This window comes from Diorhabda sublineata, chromosome 3 (assembly GCF_026230105.1).
Source record: "Diorhabda sublineata isolate icDioSubl1.1 chromosome 3, icDioSubl1.1, whole genome shotgun sequence".
In the NCBI taxonomy this organism is placed as follows: domain Eukaryota; kingdom Metazoa; phylum Arthropoda; class Insecta; order Coleoptera; family Chrysomelidae; genus Diorhabda; species Diorhabda sublineata.
Window position 1 is genome coordinate 11,597,089 of NC_079476.1, and position 21,545 is coordinate 11,618,633.

Here is a 21,545-nt window from a genome sequence, read left to right on the forward strand (position 1 = left end):
AAAAATAAACGCACTTCAATCTTCATAAGAGAAAATGATGCTACGTACTGAATGTTATAAGAATAACTGCAATTTATAGTTTGTCCGACTTTTCCTAGTATATAAAGATATTGAAAATTATATATGATGACCAAACTTTTCGAAAGCAATTAAACTTGCCAATATCTTGACTCATTGTGTGATTTATTTTGAATTTACCTTTGACTTTCCATGTTTAACTTGGAATTTGTTATACTGATCCTCGATACATTGAACTATTTCTTTTCTCTTATCAGCGGTATCGTTGGTCCAAAGTGCAGAATTATCGTAATTTGTTGAAAAATCATCTGAATTTTGGTAAAGAGAGAAGCCATGCGATAATTCATGTCCTATAACACTACCCAGAGCGCCAAAATTCATGTAATATGGTTGATTCTCATCAAACATTTGACCTTGTAATATTGCCGTTGGTAATACTAAAATGTAGTATAAAAATTAAAAAATATGTAAGTAAGGAACGGAAAGGAGGATAAATTGTAGTGGACGGAAATAGGGATAAGAATTAATTAGAAACGAGATATTCTACTTAAAGACCAGCATTTCCAAACATACTGCATAAAATAGACAACGGAATAAATATTTTCAATTGAATTGAATTTCAATACCGAATATTGTGCTTTCTATCACAATATTTTTCTGTTTAGAAGCAGGTTAAATAGTTAACGATAATAATTAGTATTAACAATATAATTATAATTACAACTCTAATTTTTAATTTATTGATCTGACTTTATTATTTATACAGCCTTTCACCAGAATGTTATGAAGAAATGAAAATATGATCATTCTTACTACTCACTCAATATATTATAGTTTCTAACGAAATAAGCATTCACTTCATTTCCGGGTATACCAATACTATCCATATCAGTCATTTTATTAAGAACTGTGCGATAGTTCACATCAAATTGTATTTTCAATCCAATTCTGGCGATGTCCATTGCGGTTTGATTGAAATCAGGCCATCGCTTTACCTTGAATAAACATTTAAAAACTTATTCCCAAGTCTTATTTCAAAATGAATTGAGTTTGTATGAATAAATGTAGATAAATTATTCTGAAAACTAACTTAATAACCTTACGTACTGACGAAACTAGTCTATGAATGGTCATTGCAAATACAAAAAATGTGAGAGATTGTTTCTTCTTCTCAAGTGAAAGGGGTTCTTCGATATTTTGTTTTAATCATAGATGGGGTTGAATAGAATGTTCTCTTATTGCCTATCCTCTAAATAACTAATCACACTTCTCTTCACAAATTTATGAAAGAAGAAAATGTCCCTGGTTAGGGTTGTCACATCTTAAATATATAGCGGTAATCAATTAAATTTATTAGAATTTACAAAATAGAGCTATAAATTTTACTTGACTTATTTAGATCTTTTTTATCATTTATAGCTTTTTCGTTATTATGAATGTGAACCATTTCTAAAAATTCTCTTTTTCGTGTAATAGTTTCCGTTTCAATAATTTTTTAATCTTTATAATTGAATTTATGTTTTTTTTGATATCTCATGGTTTGTTAATGCAGTTGCTATTTTTTTATCGCACTGATGACCTTTTAGTCTATTTTCTAAAAACTGAGATGATTGCCTTATGTAGCATCACAATTAGTACAAGGCACTTGATATATTATATTACTTTTTTTTTGTTGTTTTAAATTTTAATTTAGTAAAATATTTGGATTATGTAGTATGTCCTCTATGACCTATATCATATTTATTGAAATAATTCGATAATGGTTGGGAAAGTCCTTGTACATATGGCAAGGAAAAATGTTTCATGTTTTGATGTTTCGTTTCTGTTTTGTTTTTAAATTGATTGTAGTATCTAGTTATCCTCTTCTTGAATATGTTATTTATCATTTTTTCCAGATAATTATTTTCTTTCAATGCAGTTTTTGCTTCTAATCTAAGCATCTAAATTCAGGATCTGATAATTGGATAGATCTATCAGCCAAACTTATTATCACTGATCTTTTTTGTGACATAGGATGACACGAATTGAAGTTTAAATATCTTGAGGACCAAGTTGGTTTCGTATACCATTCAGTTCTTATGTTATTAATTATTTTATATAATGTGACATGAAGAAAATTGATTCTATTATTTTGCTCAACCTCGATTGTGAATTCAAGTTTTTCATGATAAGAATTGAATTTTTTACTTATGTTCTCAATTTGATTCTTTGGTACAGCAGTAATGAAATCATCTACATATCGCAAAAAGAATGGAATATTTATATCAAGTTTGCTTAGGACCGTTTCCTCAAGATCTTCCATTACCAATTGTGCTAAAACACTTAAAACGAAAGCTCCCATAGCACCACCATCAATTTATTTGTATATTTCATTTTCATATTTGAAATTGTTGTTGTAAGTGTGAGTTCTATAGCTTTTATAAACTCAATTTGAGGTATTTCTATGTATTCTTTAATTTTGTCTCATTTTTTCATTAATATATTTTTCGCAATGGTAATAGGAATATTTGTATATAAAGAAACCACATTTAACTAAATAAATACATATTCATTAGGAATTTTGATACATTTAATTTTTTCTTTGAAATCCCATGTGTTGTTGATATAGTATTTGTTTTGATATAAAATTTTTTTCAAAATATTTTTCAAATAATTAGATAATGGGGCGAGAGGAGTGAAAAATTCAATTCTTATCATGAAAAACTTCAATTCACAATCGAGGTTGAGCAAAATAATAGAATCAATTTTATTGAAGTCACATTATATAAAATTAACAATAACATAAGAACAGAATGTAAGAAGTAATATTATATATCAAGTGCCTTGTACTAACTGTGACGCTGTCTACATAGGGCAAACATCTCAGTATTTAGAAAATAGGTCATCAATTTGATAAAAAAAATAGAACTGCATTAACGAACCATGAGATATCAAAAAAACATAAATTCAATTATAAAGATTCAAAAATACTTGTAACGGAATCTAAAACATGAAAAAGGGAATTTTTAGAAATGGTTTACATTCATAAGAACGAATAAGCTATAAATGATAAAAAAGATCTAAATAATTTAAGTAAAATTTATAGCTCTATTTTGTAAATTCTAATATAACTACAAATAATTTAATCGATTACTGCTATATATTTGAGATGTAGGGAACAAGGAAAAATTAATTTTTCTTATTAGAACGAAGTTCTAAGTTGATTTTATCTTTATTTTGATAATTTCCTTTATTTCTTAGTAGTTTCTTATTAGGAACTGGTAACGAAACACCAAAGTGGACTAACTTTAATATATTTTCCGAGCTTTCGAATACTTATGTATTCATCGTCTGGGACTGAAATTATAGTCAAATACAATATAAGAAATATGTATAAAAGTATAATAATAAAATTTTACTTACAATAATTAATAATTTCGGTGGTTTTAAATAGTATTAATGCTTAGGTTAGATAAGAATATGTTGTACTGTTTGATGTTCAATATATTTATTTATATATATATATATATATATATATATATATATATATATATATATATATATATATGTATGTATATATATATATATATATATATATATATGTATATATATATATATATATACATATATATATATATATATATATATATATATATATATATATATATATATATTAAGGGTTTGACTATACGTTCTTTTAATATTGTGTTGTTTAAAGATTCCAGGAAAGTTTAGGAGTAACTGATTTTATATATGGTAAAGATGTGTGAATATATGGAATAGAAATGTTCGAAATGATATTTTAAAATGAAGATTCAATGTTTATGTTGATGTTGATTAAACAAAATTCGTTCTAAAAGATATGGAGGATATGAGTTTTCATAAAAAAGTTTGTAAAGTATGTTAATGTTTTTTTTTTATAAAAAATTGAATCAGAAATTTGGAGGACTCTATTTTTTATCTGTTTGATTAAATTAATTTTAGTGTTACGTGGATGATATGAATGATAATTGATTCCAGAACTTATTGGTTTCCTATACCAGTCAATTAAAATTTTATTATTTTCGTTTCTTATAAATTTAGTGTCAAGAAAAGGTAACTATTTTTCAGTATTCTACTTTTCTATAGTGAATTGTATATAGATTATATTCAATTTACCTAACCCACAACTATCAGTTAGCCATCAAATATCAATCGCCACACATCTCTGTTAACAACAAACAAGGATTCTACTTGAAAATGGTCGCAACATGTGATAAAGTTGTTCAAGCTGTTCATCCTATTGCGACAAAGCCAGAGTCAGTGAGAAATGGTCAGAGCGCTAAGCATGAATTTGTTGTTTTCAGAATTTACCGTCTTTACCAAGAGACTGGTAACCTGCATAGAAAAAAACTCGGTTCCGGAAAGAAAGGTGCATATCCTAGAAAGATAACCGATTCATTGTTAGCACATCGCTGAGAAATCGGGCAATTACTGGTGTTCAAGTCCAACAAGAACTCAAAGGAATACTTTAAGGCAGCTGTACTCTTCTTAGACAAAAGCAGATTTTGCCTGTATGGTAGCGATATAAGAGGACGAGTCCACAGAAAACGTGGTTTTTAGAGGAGATTTCTGGATAATTTGGGAGGGCATTTCAATGGAAGCAAAAGCCGAGATGGTTTTTATTGAAACTGGTGATGGATTGGGAGGATTAACGGCGAACCGATACAAAGAATAAATTTTAAGGGATCACGTCGATCCCTACGCCAGTTTCATCAGTGACAAACTTCATTCTAATACAGAACAGTACCCGTCCACATACTGCAGTTTCCCTATGACAATAGGGAAGTCGAAACTGCCGCTCTGGATTCACCAGTGCGTAGTCTGGACCTAAATTCTATTATTCATTGAGAAAAAAGTTCCGGCTAGAAATACTGCACCAACCATGAAATCGGATCTTAAAACGGCGGTCACTGAAGAATGGGTTAGCATCGAATTCGTTCGAAGGGATTGAAAACTGTTATTAGTGCTAGGGGAGAGAACACTGAATGTTCATTAGTTAATTCCAAATAAATTATCATTTTGACGAAATTATTGTATTTTCTTTTTTTTTGTTCACGAGAGTATATTATATACCACATTATAGCGATTACCTTGTCAAATCCCAATAATTTTTCCAGTTTTGTTACATTAAATGCAATATCAAGCCATCCAATTGGTGTAGTGATGTTATATAATCTCTTAAGACCATTCTCTCTACTTTTTTCGTCCATCCATTCGGAAGTTTCGATTAATTTCTCCATCTCAGACTTGATATAATCTACCATAACTTGTACTCTTGTTTTCTTTTCTAAAGTTGTATATCGTCTCACATATTCTGCTTCAGCAGTCCACTTGAACCTATAGGTGTGTAGATAGTAATGTAGAAGTAATAAACATTCCAAACAAATATTCCATTCAATGAAATAATAATAAACTATTGAAAACGTCGTTGAAATCTCGGCGCGAGAGACTATTGCATTTTTTACCGTTAGCAATCAGTAAATATTATCTAACAAAAGAACATTTCGACCTGTTGCGGCTTCTATCAAAATATTATTTGACAGTGACAACTTGCAAAATTATATTGATTAATAGATCACCTACAACATAGATATGAATGCAACCACATAAATTCAATAGTTTTTACTTATTTTTGAGAAATTACAAAAAAAATATTGTGGCTTAAATAGATTTCTGTTTTGATATTCATGTTGTTGTTGATCAATATAATTTTGCAAGTTGTTAATGTTGAGTGATTTTTGATAAAGACCGCAATCGTTTAAAACGACAAATTTTTACCTAACTTCAAAATCACATTTTGATTGGTTTCATTAATATTTTCCTTATAACGCCTAGAATTTCTTTCGTTTCAGCAAATCTACAGCTATACAGGAATTAAATGCAAAAAACCCGAGGCTACATGCTTTCTGTAAGAAGATATCGCTGCTACATACAGACGGACAAAACGCTAGTAATAACGCATTTTCGCATTTTTTATAGAAAATAAAAAATTTTATTCAAATATTTTGCAATATATGCCACATTTCTCTTAAGAAGTAAGCAAAGCAAATTTGATATTCTGTAACTCAAGTCTATTCTCATATAACTAACAGAGAGGAATCAAAGAATCAAATAAAGAATAATCATTAACCATAGACGTTACATTGCTCTATAATGTAAGACGGACATTTAAATATACTTATTACGAACTTTTATAATAATTTTTTTTAAAAAGTGGGAAAAGTGAGGTTCTATTTGGGCCGATTTTATCGAAATTTTCGCAAACTTGCTTTATAATACCAATGCTCACAGCCCTTTATGAATTTATCGATACTCACTCCTATTAACACTGGGAATCTAATGAATGATTTTATTCAGTTATCATTTTTAATAATACTTACAATCCCAAACTCAATTGGAAACATCGGTCACTTCTAGTTTCCACGGGAAGGGTAACATTTGATGATTTCAGTATCTGATCATATTTCTTCCTGAGTTTTGTTGATAAGAAATTTATATTTGTAGACAATATTATCCATCCCACATAATTTGCTTGTATCCTAAAAATTCGATAAACGTTGTTTAAAACTGCAGAAAAATGTAATTGAATGTTTTATATTATATCTCTTTCGACTTAACTTGTTCAGAAATCATGTATGATAAATAAAAATGGAGAAACATTTTTCAGTACCTCAAACTTTGAGAACATTTGGGCATATGTAGTTAATAGTCAAGAATAAATCAGCCGTTAAGAATTTTAATGTGGAATTTGGAACTTTAGTGTCTTATAAAACACGGCTCAAAGTAGTCGAATTAACACCAAACCGTTGCTGAAATTGGACTTCCACAGGAAATTTTACTGGTATCATTTACAACTGGTTTGACAAAATCATCTCCATTATTCTCAATTTTCGATGAACACTTCACGATTTCTGTAATATTAATCAATTTCCCTCCATTAAAAGAAGAAGTGGCGGATTTTTGATTATGAACAAAATTCGAGCAAGCTCTCACTTATAAATATTCATACTCTCCATAATATAAAGAGAAGGCATATATTTGCAATACTCAAATCTTTATTGTTTGATCTTGTAAAATAATAATTTTTTGTGTTTTGCAGGTGCTAATATATGTGTTGTTGTTTACCGTTTTTCTGTCGCCTGTAGTAGAAAATAGAGTTCGTGGAAATATTCGTCTATATCAGATACAATCTGATCACTTCCCTTGATGGGTATGCCAGTAATATGTTGCAAATAATTCACCCAGTCTATACGAATGTAGTGTTTCTTTATATTTTGAATTGTGATATTTGTTCGTTCGGTGCTGGAGCCAAGAATTGTTTCGTTTGTTCGGTTTAATACTATCTACAACAAAATTGAAGAATAAATGAGCAATTTCAAAAAGGTTTTTGAAAAGTTTAATGTTAATGTTAATATATATATATATATATATATATATATCTACACCTACGCCATTGCCCTTAGGTGGACAGTATATTGTGCTGATTAAGAACTTATTTTATTGTAGAATTGCTTAGTTTGTGTTTACTGAAAGATTATTTAATTCACGATTGTAATAAAAAATATCAGTCTTGTAATTGAAGTTGTTGGTAGAATTTATGTTAGAAATAAAGTTAGTTTTTAAAAACACGGTTCCAGTTAATTAAAAGTTAAGTGGCGCAGTCAGTAGGATAGTCAATCGAAAGTTAAAGCATATAACATTCGGTTCGTTTCTACGATTTGTTGACTATTCGACCAAGTAAAGTTTAATTATTGGAACTCTTAGTTGGGCGAACTGAGTATCTCAACTAGAAGATCTGTGTTGTGCCAGAAACCGGAAGAATCAAGAGAATATTGGTTGTTCCTGTGCAGTCCGAGCCAATGGAAAGGATCTTCATTCTATTGCTGTAAGTGTTTTTAATGTCATATAGAGGAAATATTAATTATTTACTTGACACATCTGACGATTCTGACTCAAATTCTGATTCAAATAACTCAAATTCAAGCTCACCTTCACAAGTAAAATAAAACATCACATTAAAACTTCTAATGAAATACCTATTTATTCAAAATCATACAGGTACCCTGAGATTCACCGAACGGAAATTCAAAATCAAATACGAAAAATGTTAAGTGATAATATTATTAGACCATCCAACTCTCCATGGTCTAGCAATATTTGGATAGTCTCAAAGAAGCTAAATGCTTCTCAAAAGCCGAAGTTTCGACTCGTTGTTGACTATCGAAAACTGAATGAGATCACAATTGGAGATCGATATCCATTGCCAGATATTACAACGTTACTAGATAAGCTTGGACGTTGTCAATATTTTACAACATTAGATCACGCTTCTGGTTTCCATCAGATCGAAATGGCTGAGGAGGATATTCCGAAAACAGCCTTCAATATAGAAAATGGGCACTACGAATATGTGCGCATGCCCATGGGTCTGAAAGGAGCTCCTGCAACCTTTCAAAGGGTCATGGACAATATCCTAAAGGGTATACAGAACGAAAAATGTTTGGTGTACCTTGATGATATAATTGTGTTCAGTACCAGTTTACAAGAACACATCACAAATTTAAAAGAAGTATTCAATAGATTAAGAGATTCTAATTTTAAATTACAAATTGATAAATGCGAATTCTTGCGAAAAAAAGTAGCATATCTGGGACATATTGTCACGCCAGAAGGGGTAAAACCGAACCCAGATAAAATTTTAGCAATTCAAAAATTTCCAATACCAAAAAATTCAAAACAATTAAAAGGGTTCCTTGGACTCCTAGGGTACTACCGAAAATGTATAAAAGATTTTTCAAAATTAACTAAACCATTAACTATTAGACTGAAAAAAGATGCAATTATCAATGTAAACGATTCAGATTACGTCGAATGCTTTGAAATGTGTAAAAATCTGTTGATGAATGAACCAATACTTCAATATCCAGATTTTACAAAACCCTTTAACCTTACCACAGACGCCAGCAATTATGCTTTAGGTGCTGTTCAAAGTCAAGGCAAAATAGGCTCTGATTTACCTGTGGCTTACGCCAGCAGAACCCTAAATGATTCAGAATGCAACTATTCTGTAATCGAGAAAGAACTTCTTGCCATAGTTTGGGCAACCAAATACTTCCGCCCCTATCTTTTTGGCAGAAAATTTACAATAGTTACCGATCATAGACGACTCCAGTGGTCATTCTCACTTAAAGATCCAAGTTCAAAACTTGTTAGATGGCGCTTGGAACTTGAGGAATATGATTATGATATCGTATACAAAAAGGGTGCTTTAAATACCAATAGCGATTGTTTATCCCGAATTCAAATAAGTATCAATGAGACTAAATTACAAGAATCTCAATGTTCTAAAAAATTATTAGTTTATATGGACAAATTTAATAAAAAACTCTCATCAACTCCCGATGATAATGTATTGCTAATAGTTGAAACAGATAATGAAAGTAATAATAATGAGAATGACGACGAAGATATAACTGTTCATACAAATGAGGAAAATCCTGTAATTGGTATACCAATTTCAGATTCAGCGATAAATGTTGGTAAAAATGAATTAATATTTTCAGAAGTAAATTTCGAACCGACCGTACCTACTATTATGAAACTGTATGAAAAGAAACAAAGAATTGTTGTGCAATTATCTAAAAACAATTTTGAGCAAGATGTCATTAATTTCGTGAAAGAATACATAGTACCAAAAACTAAATATTTTATTTATTTCGAAGATCCAATTTATGAAAAATTCAGTGTCGTTCTACAAAATCACTTTCAAGATTCTCAAATTGACTTTGTTAAATGTAATAAAAAATTAATAGATGTTCCTTTAAATGAAATTAAAGAAGTTATTCAAAATTACCATGAAGGTAAGACATATCATATAGGACTAGATGAAACTGAAAATCAATTAAAAGCTTTGTATTAATGGCCAAATCAAAGAGCATCTATACAAACTTATATAAACGATTGTGAAGTTTGCCAGTTAAGCAAATATGATAGAAAATCAATAAAACCATTTTTAAATGTTACCCCTACAGCTACTAAACCTTTCCAAATTTTGCATTTAGACACGATAATCTTAAAAAATAGTAAATTTCTTACGATAATAGATTCATTTTCCAAATATGGTCTAATGTATGAATTAAAATCTAGACAAGGAATAGAGGTAGCTCATAGTCTAATTAAATATTTTACACACCACTGTATACCAGAACAAATAATTTCGGACAATGGAACTGAGTTACAAAATTCTGTTGTAAAAGAACTATTAGAAACGCATAAAATTAAAATTCATTTCATAAGTTCCCAACATCCAGAATCGAATGGAATTGCTGAAAGAATAATCCTACGATTATTGAACACGTCAGACTTTTGAATAATTAAAAAGATTTTAAAAATGAGACTATTGAAAATAAAATACTTTACGCATTATTAGCCTATAATAATAGCGTTCATTCTGCAACAAAATTGAAACCAAACGAAATAATTACCGGAACAGTAACACACCTTTCGATATAGAAATTGATCAACAAGTAGTTAATAATTATATACAAAATCATAAAGATAAAATGAAAATTTTATACTCGAATTTAAATCAAAAATTACAGGAAACCAAATCAAAAGTATCTCTAAATCTCTAAAGCAAATAAAAGCCGTGAAGAATTACCAGATACAATACCCACTAAAGTGTACGTACGTAATAAACAGGCACAAGGTAAAACCAAAGATAAATATAAAAGTGAAGAAATCAAAAGCAAAAATACCCGACTAAAAACAGTTAAAATCGCTACTAGACACAAAAATACTTCAGAAAATATTCATCTTTCAAACATAAAACGTCCTAAAAAGACTCCTTATAAATTTATTTTAAAAGATGTTACCTATAACTTGGGAATACTTCCCATAAATCTTGGATATGCCAAGCTGCAGAAATCCAGTCATACTTTTGTTCATTTTTATAATTTAAGTCCACTACTCGTAGAATATAATAAGTTAAGTATACAATATAATCACGTTAAATATAATATGTCTAATAATACATTTTTTCATGCTGAAACAGAAAATATTGTAAATATAATAGAGTACACTAGGAAAAGTATAGAAGAAAAATTTGATAACATTAATATTCATTCTACCTTAGATAGACCAAAGAGAGGGTTAATTAACGGTCTTGGATTAATAATAAAAATAATTACAGGAAACTTGGACTCTGAAGATGGAGAAAGTATTAATTCAATTATGGAACATTTAAAACAAAACCAAGAAAACTTGCAAAAACAAATAAGTATGCAAGTTAATCAAGTTAGTCGCCAAATAATTGATAATTTTAATAAGACAAATCAGGACATTCATTATAATGAAAAATTATTAAAAACGAAAATATTTGAGATAAGAGATATTCTAAATTTTCAAGCGAATCCTGAAAATATTAAATATTTGAAAGAGTTATTCAACGAACTACTTATCACATTCAATGTAATTCAAGACATTTTAGAAACGGTTGAAAATTCCTTGACCTTCTGTAAACTTAGAACATTACATCCAATTATTATAAAATCTCACGATTTATTTGTAGAGTTGCAAAAAGTGCATTATTACTACCAAGCGGAATTACCCTTTGAATTAAAACATAAAAATATTTTAGAATTTGAAGCCGTCATATACGTAGTCTGTAAAGTAGAAAATAACCAAATACAATATTTTCTATCGATACCCATTAACTATGATATTTTATTTAATCTTTTTTACCTACACCTACAGAAATTGAATCAGAATACGTAACATTAATACCTAATTCAAAATTTTTACTTAAATCAAATATTGTCATTAAACCTCTAAATGACATTTGTACTCGCGGCAATATTTTTCAATGTCCTAACCATTTGCAAGACAATAATAATTATGGATGCGAAGAAAACATATTGCTAGTAGGAAATTCTACATATTGTCAATATACAAAAATTGAAATAATTAAGAATCACATTGAAATTATTCCGGAGATAAATCAATTTTTGGCAATATTTCCCGTAGAAGAAAAATTAATCATAAAATGTAAGCAAGAAACTGAAGTAAGAACTCTTAAAGGCATTTATTTAATAGAAAATTCATCATGTAAAATTATATTTAGGAACCAAGAGTTAATATTTCAACAAAAAACGTTTGGACAACCTTTTGTAATAAATGAATTAAATTTTAAATTAAATTAATTACACGTTTCTCCAATGAAGATTGATTTAAAAAGATTAAAATTAAAGGATATTCCAAATCAACTGGTAACGCCAATATTCACGGAAAACACTAATTTTCACATTCCCAGTATTTGGACTATTCTTCTTTATATAGCATTGATATTGGCCTCCTTGTGGATTTTGTATAAGAGGAAACATTCAGGAAGGACAAGTAAGAATCACCCGCAGGCAACAGAAAATGGGATCCAGCTTCCAGGAGAAGCTTCCTTCTAAAGGGGGAGGTGTCACCTACGCCATTGCTCTTAGGTGGACAGTATATTGTGCTGATTAAGAACTTATTTTATTGTAGAATTGCTTAGTTTGTGTTTACTGAAAGATTATTTAATTCACGATTGTAATAAAACATATCAGTCATCAGTCTTGTAGTTGTTGAAGTTGTTGGTAGAATTTATGTTAATTAAAAGTTAAGTTATATATATATATATATATATATATATATATATATATATATATATATATATATATATATATATATATATGGACTAACTTTCAGGTAGAAATCTAGTATGGCCGCGACCTTTTTGTCGACAATAAAAATAATTAAAAAAAAATGATGGTCGTATATACTGGAAGAATAGAAATAAATGTCACTTAACATCGAGTTATGGATTCAGAATTTTTAATAACACCTAGAATTGTATAAAAAATACCATCCACGAAAAACTTTTGACTTGAATAAAAACAGTTATCGTCATCATGGACAAAACATTGTTATTTTTGTTGTTTTCATATGTATCTGCGGGTGTTTGACAGGATTCTCGTAAAGTCTATGTTAGTTTGCTCTCACACAAATTTCTGTTAATGCAGCCCTTCTAGAAAAGGAAAAATCTTCTCAGGTGTTCATTCTTTGTAGAGCATTAATTAGGTTTATTTTGTTAAATGTCAATTTCCGAGATCTAGTGATCGGCAATATGAATAGGGGCTATTTTCTCGTTTGGACTATTTCCATATATACTAACTCTTCTTAGGGGAAGATTTCTTGAGTTATCTTACTAATTTCATAGTTATCAAGCCCAAAGTGGCAAAAAGGTTCTGGACCATAAAAGCGCCTGTTTAATCTACGGTTAGCTAGATAATTCATTTACCGTGGTTTCTATACAATCACAGTAAGTATAACTTACATTTACTGGCCATCATATATCGAACATCGAAATCAATAAGGTGCTATAAATTGTATCGGATTCAATAGGAATTCATCTGGGCTAGAAGTAATCATGAATCATTAAGTGACTTTTCAGGTTTCAGAAAAAAAGTCTTTTATGAAGTTGGAAGTTAGGAGCGGAAATTCCAATGAAGGAATTCTTAGGAATCAGTACATGCGGGCTATGTGGTGCCAGTATTAACTACACATACAGGGTTATGTATTATTGCGAGCTGCATACGGTTTTATGCACAACAGATATATGCCGTCTACGTTGCCACTATCGTTATAACTGCTTTTTTCTTTGAAAGACAGCCAATTGAGCTTTGAATCTGAAGTAGACTAACATTTAGTTCCGAATATGTGAAACAAAAACGGATTCATGAGGATTAACATTGAGAAGTTCAGGAGGATACCAGTCTCAATGAGAACAATAGAACAATATTTGGACTTTGCTAATCATTAATGATGACACAACTTCATTTGTAAGCTCATACATCATCCATTTGACTATAATAGCATCTATGTCATTTCGCAAGCATTATCAAACGTCAAAAAAGCCACATGCGCAATTTCTTATGCTATAGCTTTAGCTTCATTGATAATTGAAATATTGAAGATAAGAAAATATTGTAGTTAATTTCAAATAATAATTTTCTCATGTTACTTTATGGAACTTATAATCTTACTATTATATTTCTAAGCTTACTTTAGTCAGTTTTTCTGCAAAAGTTATCGTAGCTCTCAAATCATGTATTACATCAACACTATCAGCTCCCAAATCTTTCAATATTTCTAGTATCTTGTCCAAATTACTATCTGTGAAATGTGTCGAAGCTAAATGCGCCACATCAATTGGTCTAACCTAGAATAAAATTAGCACACAATATTACACCCAAATTGTCGAAAGAAGCTCTCACTTTTCGGGTTATATCTTAAATTAATTTCAAATTGAACTTTTGACGCCCTCTTCTATAGAAGGTTTCCTCCAAATTGTTTTCACTTGAATGTTTTTACTATTAAGTTTTTAAATCAATAATTATATAATTACTTAACCTAGATGCAAACTTTCATTGCAATATTTATTTAGAAAAGAGATTAAAGCTAAACAGTAGGATGTAAAATTCCAAAACTGCTAGGTAGTGTGAGATAATTCATTTACTAAAATAGAATATTGCTTGACATCTTTGGAAGTTAAGTATAGTAAGCATAGAATTTTTTGAATTTTGTCCTTAATTTCATTCAAAGTACTTATGTTTTGAATCGACAAAAACAAAATCTTCTTTTTTTTATATTATTTTTTTCAAATATCCAAAATACCGATAAAATATAAAATATGCGCAAAACTTTTGGACTAAGAAATATGTTTGAATCTTTATTAACATACTTCTTATTAAAAAAATTAATAATGTGGAATGATTTTTTGAAAAAGTCAGGACACTTGAAACCAGAAAATTAAGTTTTTGGGAACATATTTGGCTTGTAATGTATATGGAGTTTCAGCTACCTCAATAACCTTTTGTTTGGTACTCTAGTTGTCTACAACAGATAATGCAAGTAGCTACATTAAATTCTGTTGAAAATATCATATTCTGCTTGTTTCATAGTAAAGTTGATATATGAATAGATACTCACCCATAGCATCATTTTGCCATTTGTACTATTCTCAAAAGTATCCACCCTAAAGAATAAATTGTGATATAATCCCAACTTTCTGGCTTTCAACATGATATTCTGCCAAACAAAATGTTCTCCTTTCCATTTGCCTATCTTTAACAGCGGCCATCCTTCCATTAACTAGAAATGTAAAGTAATGTAATATTCAAGAATATGATAATTATTTTCCAGAAATGTGACTCATCACTAATTAAAGATACCATTTACATTTTTTTGTTATTTTTGGTTGCATAAATTATAAATATTATTTACTTTGTGATTAGATAGGGACTGTTTTCAGTTTTCATATCGTCTTGTATAATTTGTTGGCCTCACTATTTTTTCATAATATCTGAAATACCTGAAAGCACAACTATGTCTGCCCTCTTTAAATAAGGAAGAAATAAGGTTGGTTAATTTCCTCGAAATTATGGAATTTCAGTTCACTAAAAGGTAATGGGTTTGCATATGTGACGCACTTTGTGTGCTAAAAAGTTATTGCGATCTGAATAAATTGTGAAATTACAAAAAAAATCACATGCTTAAACAATGTGATTCCCAGAAGATTCCAAAACGTAATTCTATCGAATGGCTCACACAATCACCCGACATAAATATTTCTTTCTTACTATTTTACCAGACGTCATTATCATTATTATTATATATTATTATATTGAGATATATATTAGTGGAGATTATTCTAGTTCAATTGGTTTATTCTTATCCATCTTAATTATTATATCTCCGGCTACAATGTCCAAATAATAGCGATTTGGTATAGGGAATATTACATAGAAAATATTTGGTATTCCCAAAGAATTTCTTAATTAAAAAATAGAGGAGAATCTTTGTGAAATGAAAGCTCATTTTATTTTCTTAAACTGTAATATCCACCATATTACAAAATCAATTCTAGAATTTATAAGATAGATTTAAAATTAACATCCAGAATTCCAAATTATTTAATTATTAAAGGAAACTATAAAATTGAGAATTGATTGATTTAATTGAAATAAAGATCTATGTGCTAACTGATTCCTTTAAACAAAACCAAATGTCTAAAATTTTTATCTAAAAATTAAAGTAGGTTGCAATAAGTTTCCATAAGTTTCTTTGCTTTGGCTTTGAAATATAATAGATGAAAATATAAAATAAAATAGCAATTCATAAGATCGTAACCGTAAAATGTGTACATTTCCCAAAAAGTTAGGTATATGTGAACTGAGTATAATGTATACGTACATTTTCCGGCAAATGTGTAGTACTCTTGCCTTCACGTTTTGGTAAATGGTAAATTGGTAAAATACTCTTACCTTCATGTTTTAAGAAAAGTTGGAATACAAATCAATCAAAAATGTTGTTGCAGTAAAAAAATATTTATTTAAATAAACATAATGCAAAAGGCTTTAATAAAGAAAATTATTTTATGTAAAAATGTAAATGACAAAACAACGCAAAACTCCCAAAAGAGTGAAAATGTCCATAATTTGTTTTGCTACGCTACGCAGTTTTTGTTTTTAGTGGGCGCAGTACTACAAATTTAGTTAAATGATCTTGATAATTTAAAATAAATTTAAATTCATTATCTGGTTGTGTCTGTGAATCTATGAGATCCATTAGACATGCGCACCACAAAACGACATGGTCATTATCATTGTGAATTCAATGTACATTTCCCTTATTTGAAATTGTAAATGTTAGTTGAATGCACATTACCCAAACGAGGAGGCAAATGTGCACATTTACTGGAAAATGTGTACTTTTGCCGCAATATCTACTAATAATTTCACTCGTCAAAATTAGTTTTATCACAATTCCTTTTTTCTTGCCCATTGCCTTATTTGACATGCTTCACATAAAGATAAATACAACACAACTGCTTCAGTAGTAATAATGTTGTATTTCTTATTAATTTCTTTCACTAATCTGTTTCGTCCACCATAGCCAATTTCCAAATGAGCATCGTGTATAATTTGAGTTTCTTCAATTTTTGCAAAATATTTTATGCTACTCTCTTCCTTAAATGGAATTATTAATTTTTTTCCTTGCCTTCCACTATTATATCGTATATTTTCAGCCAGCGATAATATGTATCACTTTTATTCTTTTTGTTTAATTTTGCTGCCTTTACTTGCAATAATATTTTTTCATGCTGATGCTGGTTTAAATAAATATCTATTATTTCTGTTATTTTGTGATGTAAATTGTACTAGATGGTTTTTAAATTTTTCTTTTTGTTCTATTGTTTTTCAAAAATTCTAACTAAAAAATATTTTTTTTATAGAAAAATTGAAATTTTAAATCTATAATTATGATAATTCTATCAACTTACATGAGTCTTATTTCTCTAAATATCATAAATTATATCCAGAAACCTTCAGTACTATGGCGTTAATTTGTAATGTAGTTATGGTAATGTAAATACATGTAGTTCGCGTACCACTACAAGTGCGCATGCGCACCACATTACTAGCACATGCGATTTCGTATTTTGTATGCTCACATTTACCAAAACGACATGGTCATGATAATTGTGAATTCAATGTACATTTCCCTTATTTGAAATTGTAAATGTTAGTTGAATGCACATTACCCAAACGAGGAGGTAAATGTGCACATTTACCGGAAAATGTGTACTTTTGCCGCAATATTTACTTTTACCGTAACATATATATATTTATGTTTCTAAATGTTGGTGATTTTAGGTCTCTTCTGTTTCAAAATTAGTTTTTTTAATACTTTTTAATATATATATATATATATATATATATATATAAGATTTGACGTTTTGACTTTTCTTTAAGTATTTATCATATTTTGATAAATACTTAAAGAAAAATCGAAACGTCATATTTTATTTATCTTTTAAAAATTATTAAATTAAATATAATTTTGAAACATCAGAGACCTAAAAATAAGAACATAAACATATCAAAAGTTATATAAGAAATTAATGGAATTTATACATACATATATATACATATATATTTCTTTAATATCTTATTTCTTAGACCTTTTGATATATTAATGCATCTAAATGTTCTTGATTTTAGGTCTATTCTGTTTTAAAATTTGTCGAAACGTCAAAGTTTATCTTCCTTTTAAAAACTATCAAAAAAAACTAATCTTACAAACCTAAAATCAAGAACATTTATATTTATATATATATATATATATATATATATATATATATATATATATATATATATATATATATATAAAAATATAAATATATAAATATAATTGTAGAAGATCTTACCTCGTCCAAGATTTTCAAAAAAGTCCTGTTTTCGTCCTCATCAATTTTTTTCGTATCCATGCATGCTTTATAGAAAGTTCGTTGGAATGCTAAACTTTTCGGTACGCCTTCACTAATGTTTGTTTCTCCCACAATTTTGTTTAACCTATAACTCGATAATGTTCTCAAACTTTTCAAGGTAGATGCATGATCAGTGGGCTTGTCTGTTTGATTCATTTGACCGCAGGCAAATGCATAAAAGTCTTCACACGGATCGACAATGGGATCAATAGAATCCAAAATATGAATGCTCCCGCGGATGCATTCGGGTTTCAGACATACTCTGTTATCTGAAAATTATATTTCATGATTTAATTAAAGAATAATGGATATTTATTAGAATGTTCCTAATTACCAATTACCTAGTCAGGTACAATATTTCTTACATAAAACAAATTATGAATGTTTTCTCATAATATTTCAAAAAATTTAAAAATTTTTTGTCACCATAAATGCAACAAAGAAAGAAAAAATTTTCAAAACCGATTTTAACCTATTAATGGCCAAAACTTCTTTGATTCAAAATGGTCTTGAATAAATAAATAATAAATAGTCATCAATGGAGTTCCGCCCAAACAACTGAATTCGATCACTTGAGGAGTAATTTTTACCAAGCAGTTCAAGATTTAAAATAGGATAATTATAATGCCAACAATTCATATTTTATGGTTGATGGTACCAAAAAAAACATTACGGATAGAGTTAAAGATTAAAGATTTCTTAGTTAGATTTTACATGATACACCCATTTTATATTTGGATTCCCTTTTCACAATTGAACCATCTGACCGCATCAAACCAAGCTCATCTCTATTTGTATGAGCTTAAGTGGTTCATGACCATAATTCTAAAGAATGTACAAAATACATTCCCACCGGATTGCAGTACCCCATACTTGCACCATACAAACATTTATGACCCAGGAAAATTAAGATCATTTTTTTTTTAACCTCATTCCAATCCTAGATGTGAGTATTAATTGGTCGATCAAATCGAATCCTCCCATATTAACAAACGTCATTTGAATAGATTCTTTTTAGAATATTTATTCGCTGATTTTGGGGCCCTGGGCACAATTTATCAAAATTTCATCAAATTACATTCAATTGCCCTTTGGAAATCAAATGACATTTACCCCATACTTCTGAAGAAAATGAATTTATGTCCTAAAGAGGTAATTTATTCAAGTTTTATTCTCAATATATCAAGAATATAAATTTTGTTTTTCACATATTTTCGTTGTAAAATGGAATTCGGCCTGTAAATAATAGAGATGTGGCAAAATACGAATTTTTTTTCAGTTTTTCTTTAAAAAAACAGCAGTTTGGTTGTATCAAAATTTCAACTAAATGTTTCAACCATAGTAACACAAAATATTCTTGAATATTAAAACAATAGCACTGTTAGATAGAAAATAACTTTCCTTTTTCCAAAATGAAGTTAACTGGCAAATAGAGTTACCAAAACAACTTCCCTTCACTATGAGTCACATGATATTTTCAACTAAACCAACTGTTCATTTTTTACTTCACCCTTCTAACAATGAAAGTATGTTTAGAAATTGAGAATTTTTTATTTTCAGAAAATTTTGAATTCTCATGCATGCTTTAGTTGTAGTTGGTTACTAATGGGTTAAAAAATGACCTGAATTTAACAAGCGAGTTATACTTACCGTGAGATGTGAGGAAACAAATAAACAGAATAATAATTACTAGTGTTAATCCTAGGATGCAACACACCAAACATTTTTCAAATTTATTTCTGCGATTGAACCATTGTAACAAACCCATATCATCTCATCACGATTGGACCGTTCACAAACTAGTCTTAATTCACGTAAACTACGTTAAATTTTTAAATAGGCTACAATTGAGGTAAGAATTATATCATGAGTAACTACAGTAAAACATTAGTCATAATACCAATTGAATTGGATGTGCGTTACATTAATTGAGATAATTATGGCTATTAAAAGTATATCTGGATATAGGAGAACATTTAGTTATCGAATAAGGTGTGCATTTCAGAGTTGCCTGGAATGAATATATATGTATATATTTTTCGTAATAATTTGTCGTAATTTTAGGTCTCTTGTTTGTGAAATTCAGTTTAAAATAACATGTAAAGATTGATATTTTGATAAAAAAATCAGTGATCTATTGAATAATATAAATACGCAAATTGTCAATGTTTAGTCATAGGTCGAAACATCAAATTTTCACCTTTTATTTTGAAATGATTTCCTATCAAAAGATATTTTTAATTAATGTGGCAAGGAAACACCAAAGTGGACTATCTTCAATATATTTTCCGAGCTTTCGAATACTTATGTATTCATCGTTTGGGACTTAAATTATGTTCAAATACAATATAAGATATATGTAAGAATGTATAACAATAATAAAATTTTTATTTATAATAATTAATTAAGATTTTCGGTGATTTTTGATATTATTGATGCTAGTAAAAATTTTTAAACTCATAGAATTTAAAATTCAATAGTCAAATTGACGTTAATAGAAATTTTGATTAATTAAAATATTGATTCTGGTTACAATAGGAATTTTCATTAATTTTTGATTGGTTAGATTATGAATGACGTTGAATTTTCATAGGTGGATTAGGATAAGTTTTTGTGAATGATGTTTAATATTGATATGGATAACATTAAATTTCAATAGGTTAGGTCGTTATGAATGTAGTTGGATATTCATTGGCTAGAATATAAATGACAATAAATTTTATAGGTTATGTCGTTAAAAGTGAAGTTGAAATTTATAGGTTAGTTGAAGTTAGTTGAAAAAATCTAAAAGATTTGCATAAATTACACTAAGGTTATTTAAATCAGTTTTCTTATTAATGCATTGATCATTTTGTGCAATATATGTTGTTTCTAAAAATAAACGTTTTTTGTAGTTTTTTTTTCAGTTATCAAAACTTTGACAACAATATGAATCATGAATCTGTTTTAAGTTCAGTTTTGACGTATGATTATGAAACTTGGGTAAACTGAAAATTAAATAATGATGCAATGTATTTGTGTTGATCAGCATGGGTTTCTACATTTTGAATCCATTAGTTTCCACTACTTCAATCTTTATACAAGAACTATTGGAGATATGAGTAACAAAATATAAAATTAAATAAATAACACAGATTTATTCATTGAA

General features: G+C 28.7%; 2 protein-coding genes across 4 annotated transcripts in view; one reads left to right on the plus strand and one right to left on the minus strand.

Annotated features, from left to right (window-relative positions):
- LOC130440965 (neprilysin-2-like) overlaps positions 1-20,251 on the minus strand; it is a 31,700-nt gene extending 11,449 nt beyond the window's left edge. The window contains exons 1-9 of the mRNA XM_056774384.1: positions 20,048-20,251; positions 18,338-18,666; positions 15,058-15,219; positions 14,132-14,287; positions 7,165-7,382; positions 6,420-6,578; positions 5,130-5,376; positions 839-1,013; positions 199-455 (exon numbers count right to left, since the gene is read on the minus strand). Of these exons, the coding sequence (XP_056630362.1) occupies positions 199-455; positions 839-1,013; positions 5,130-5,376; positions 6,420-6,578; positions 7,165-7,382; positions 14,132-14,287; positions 15,058-15,219; positions 18,338-18,666; positions 20,048-20,165 (1,821 nt within the window). The 5' untranslated portion in view covers positions 20,166-20,251. The remainder of the gene's footprint in view (positions 1-198; positions 456-838; positions 1,014-5,129; positions 5,377-6,419; positions 6,579-7,164; positions 7,383-14,131; positions 14,288-15,057; positions 15,220-18,337; positions 18,667-20,047) is intronic.
- Positions 1-21,545, plus strand: part of LOC130440964 (protein prickle-like) — a 332,550-nt gene that overhangs the window by 244,386 nt on the left and 66,619 nt on the right. The window contains exon 1 of one of the 3 annotated variants that reach the window (XM_056774383.1): positions 5,979-5,989. The exons of the other annotated variants lie outside the window; for them this stretch is intronic. The gene's annotated coding sequence lies outside the window, so the exon portion shown is untranslated. Of the gene's footprint in view, positions 1-5,978; positions 5,990-21,545 lie in introns of those variants that run through there. 3 annotated transcript variants of the gene reach the window in all.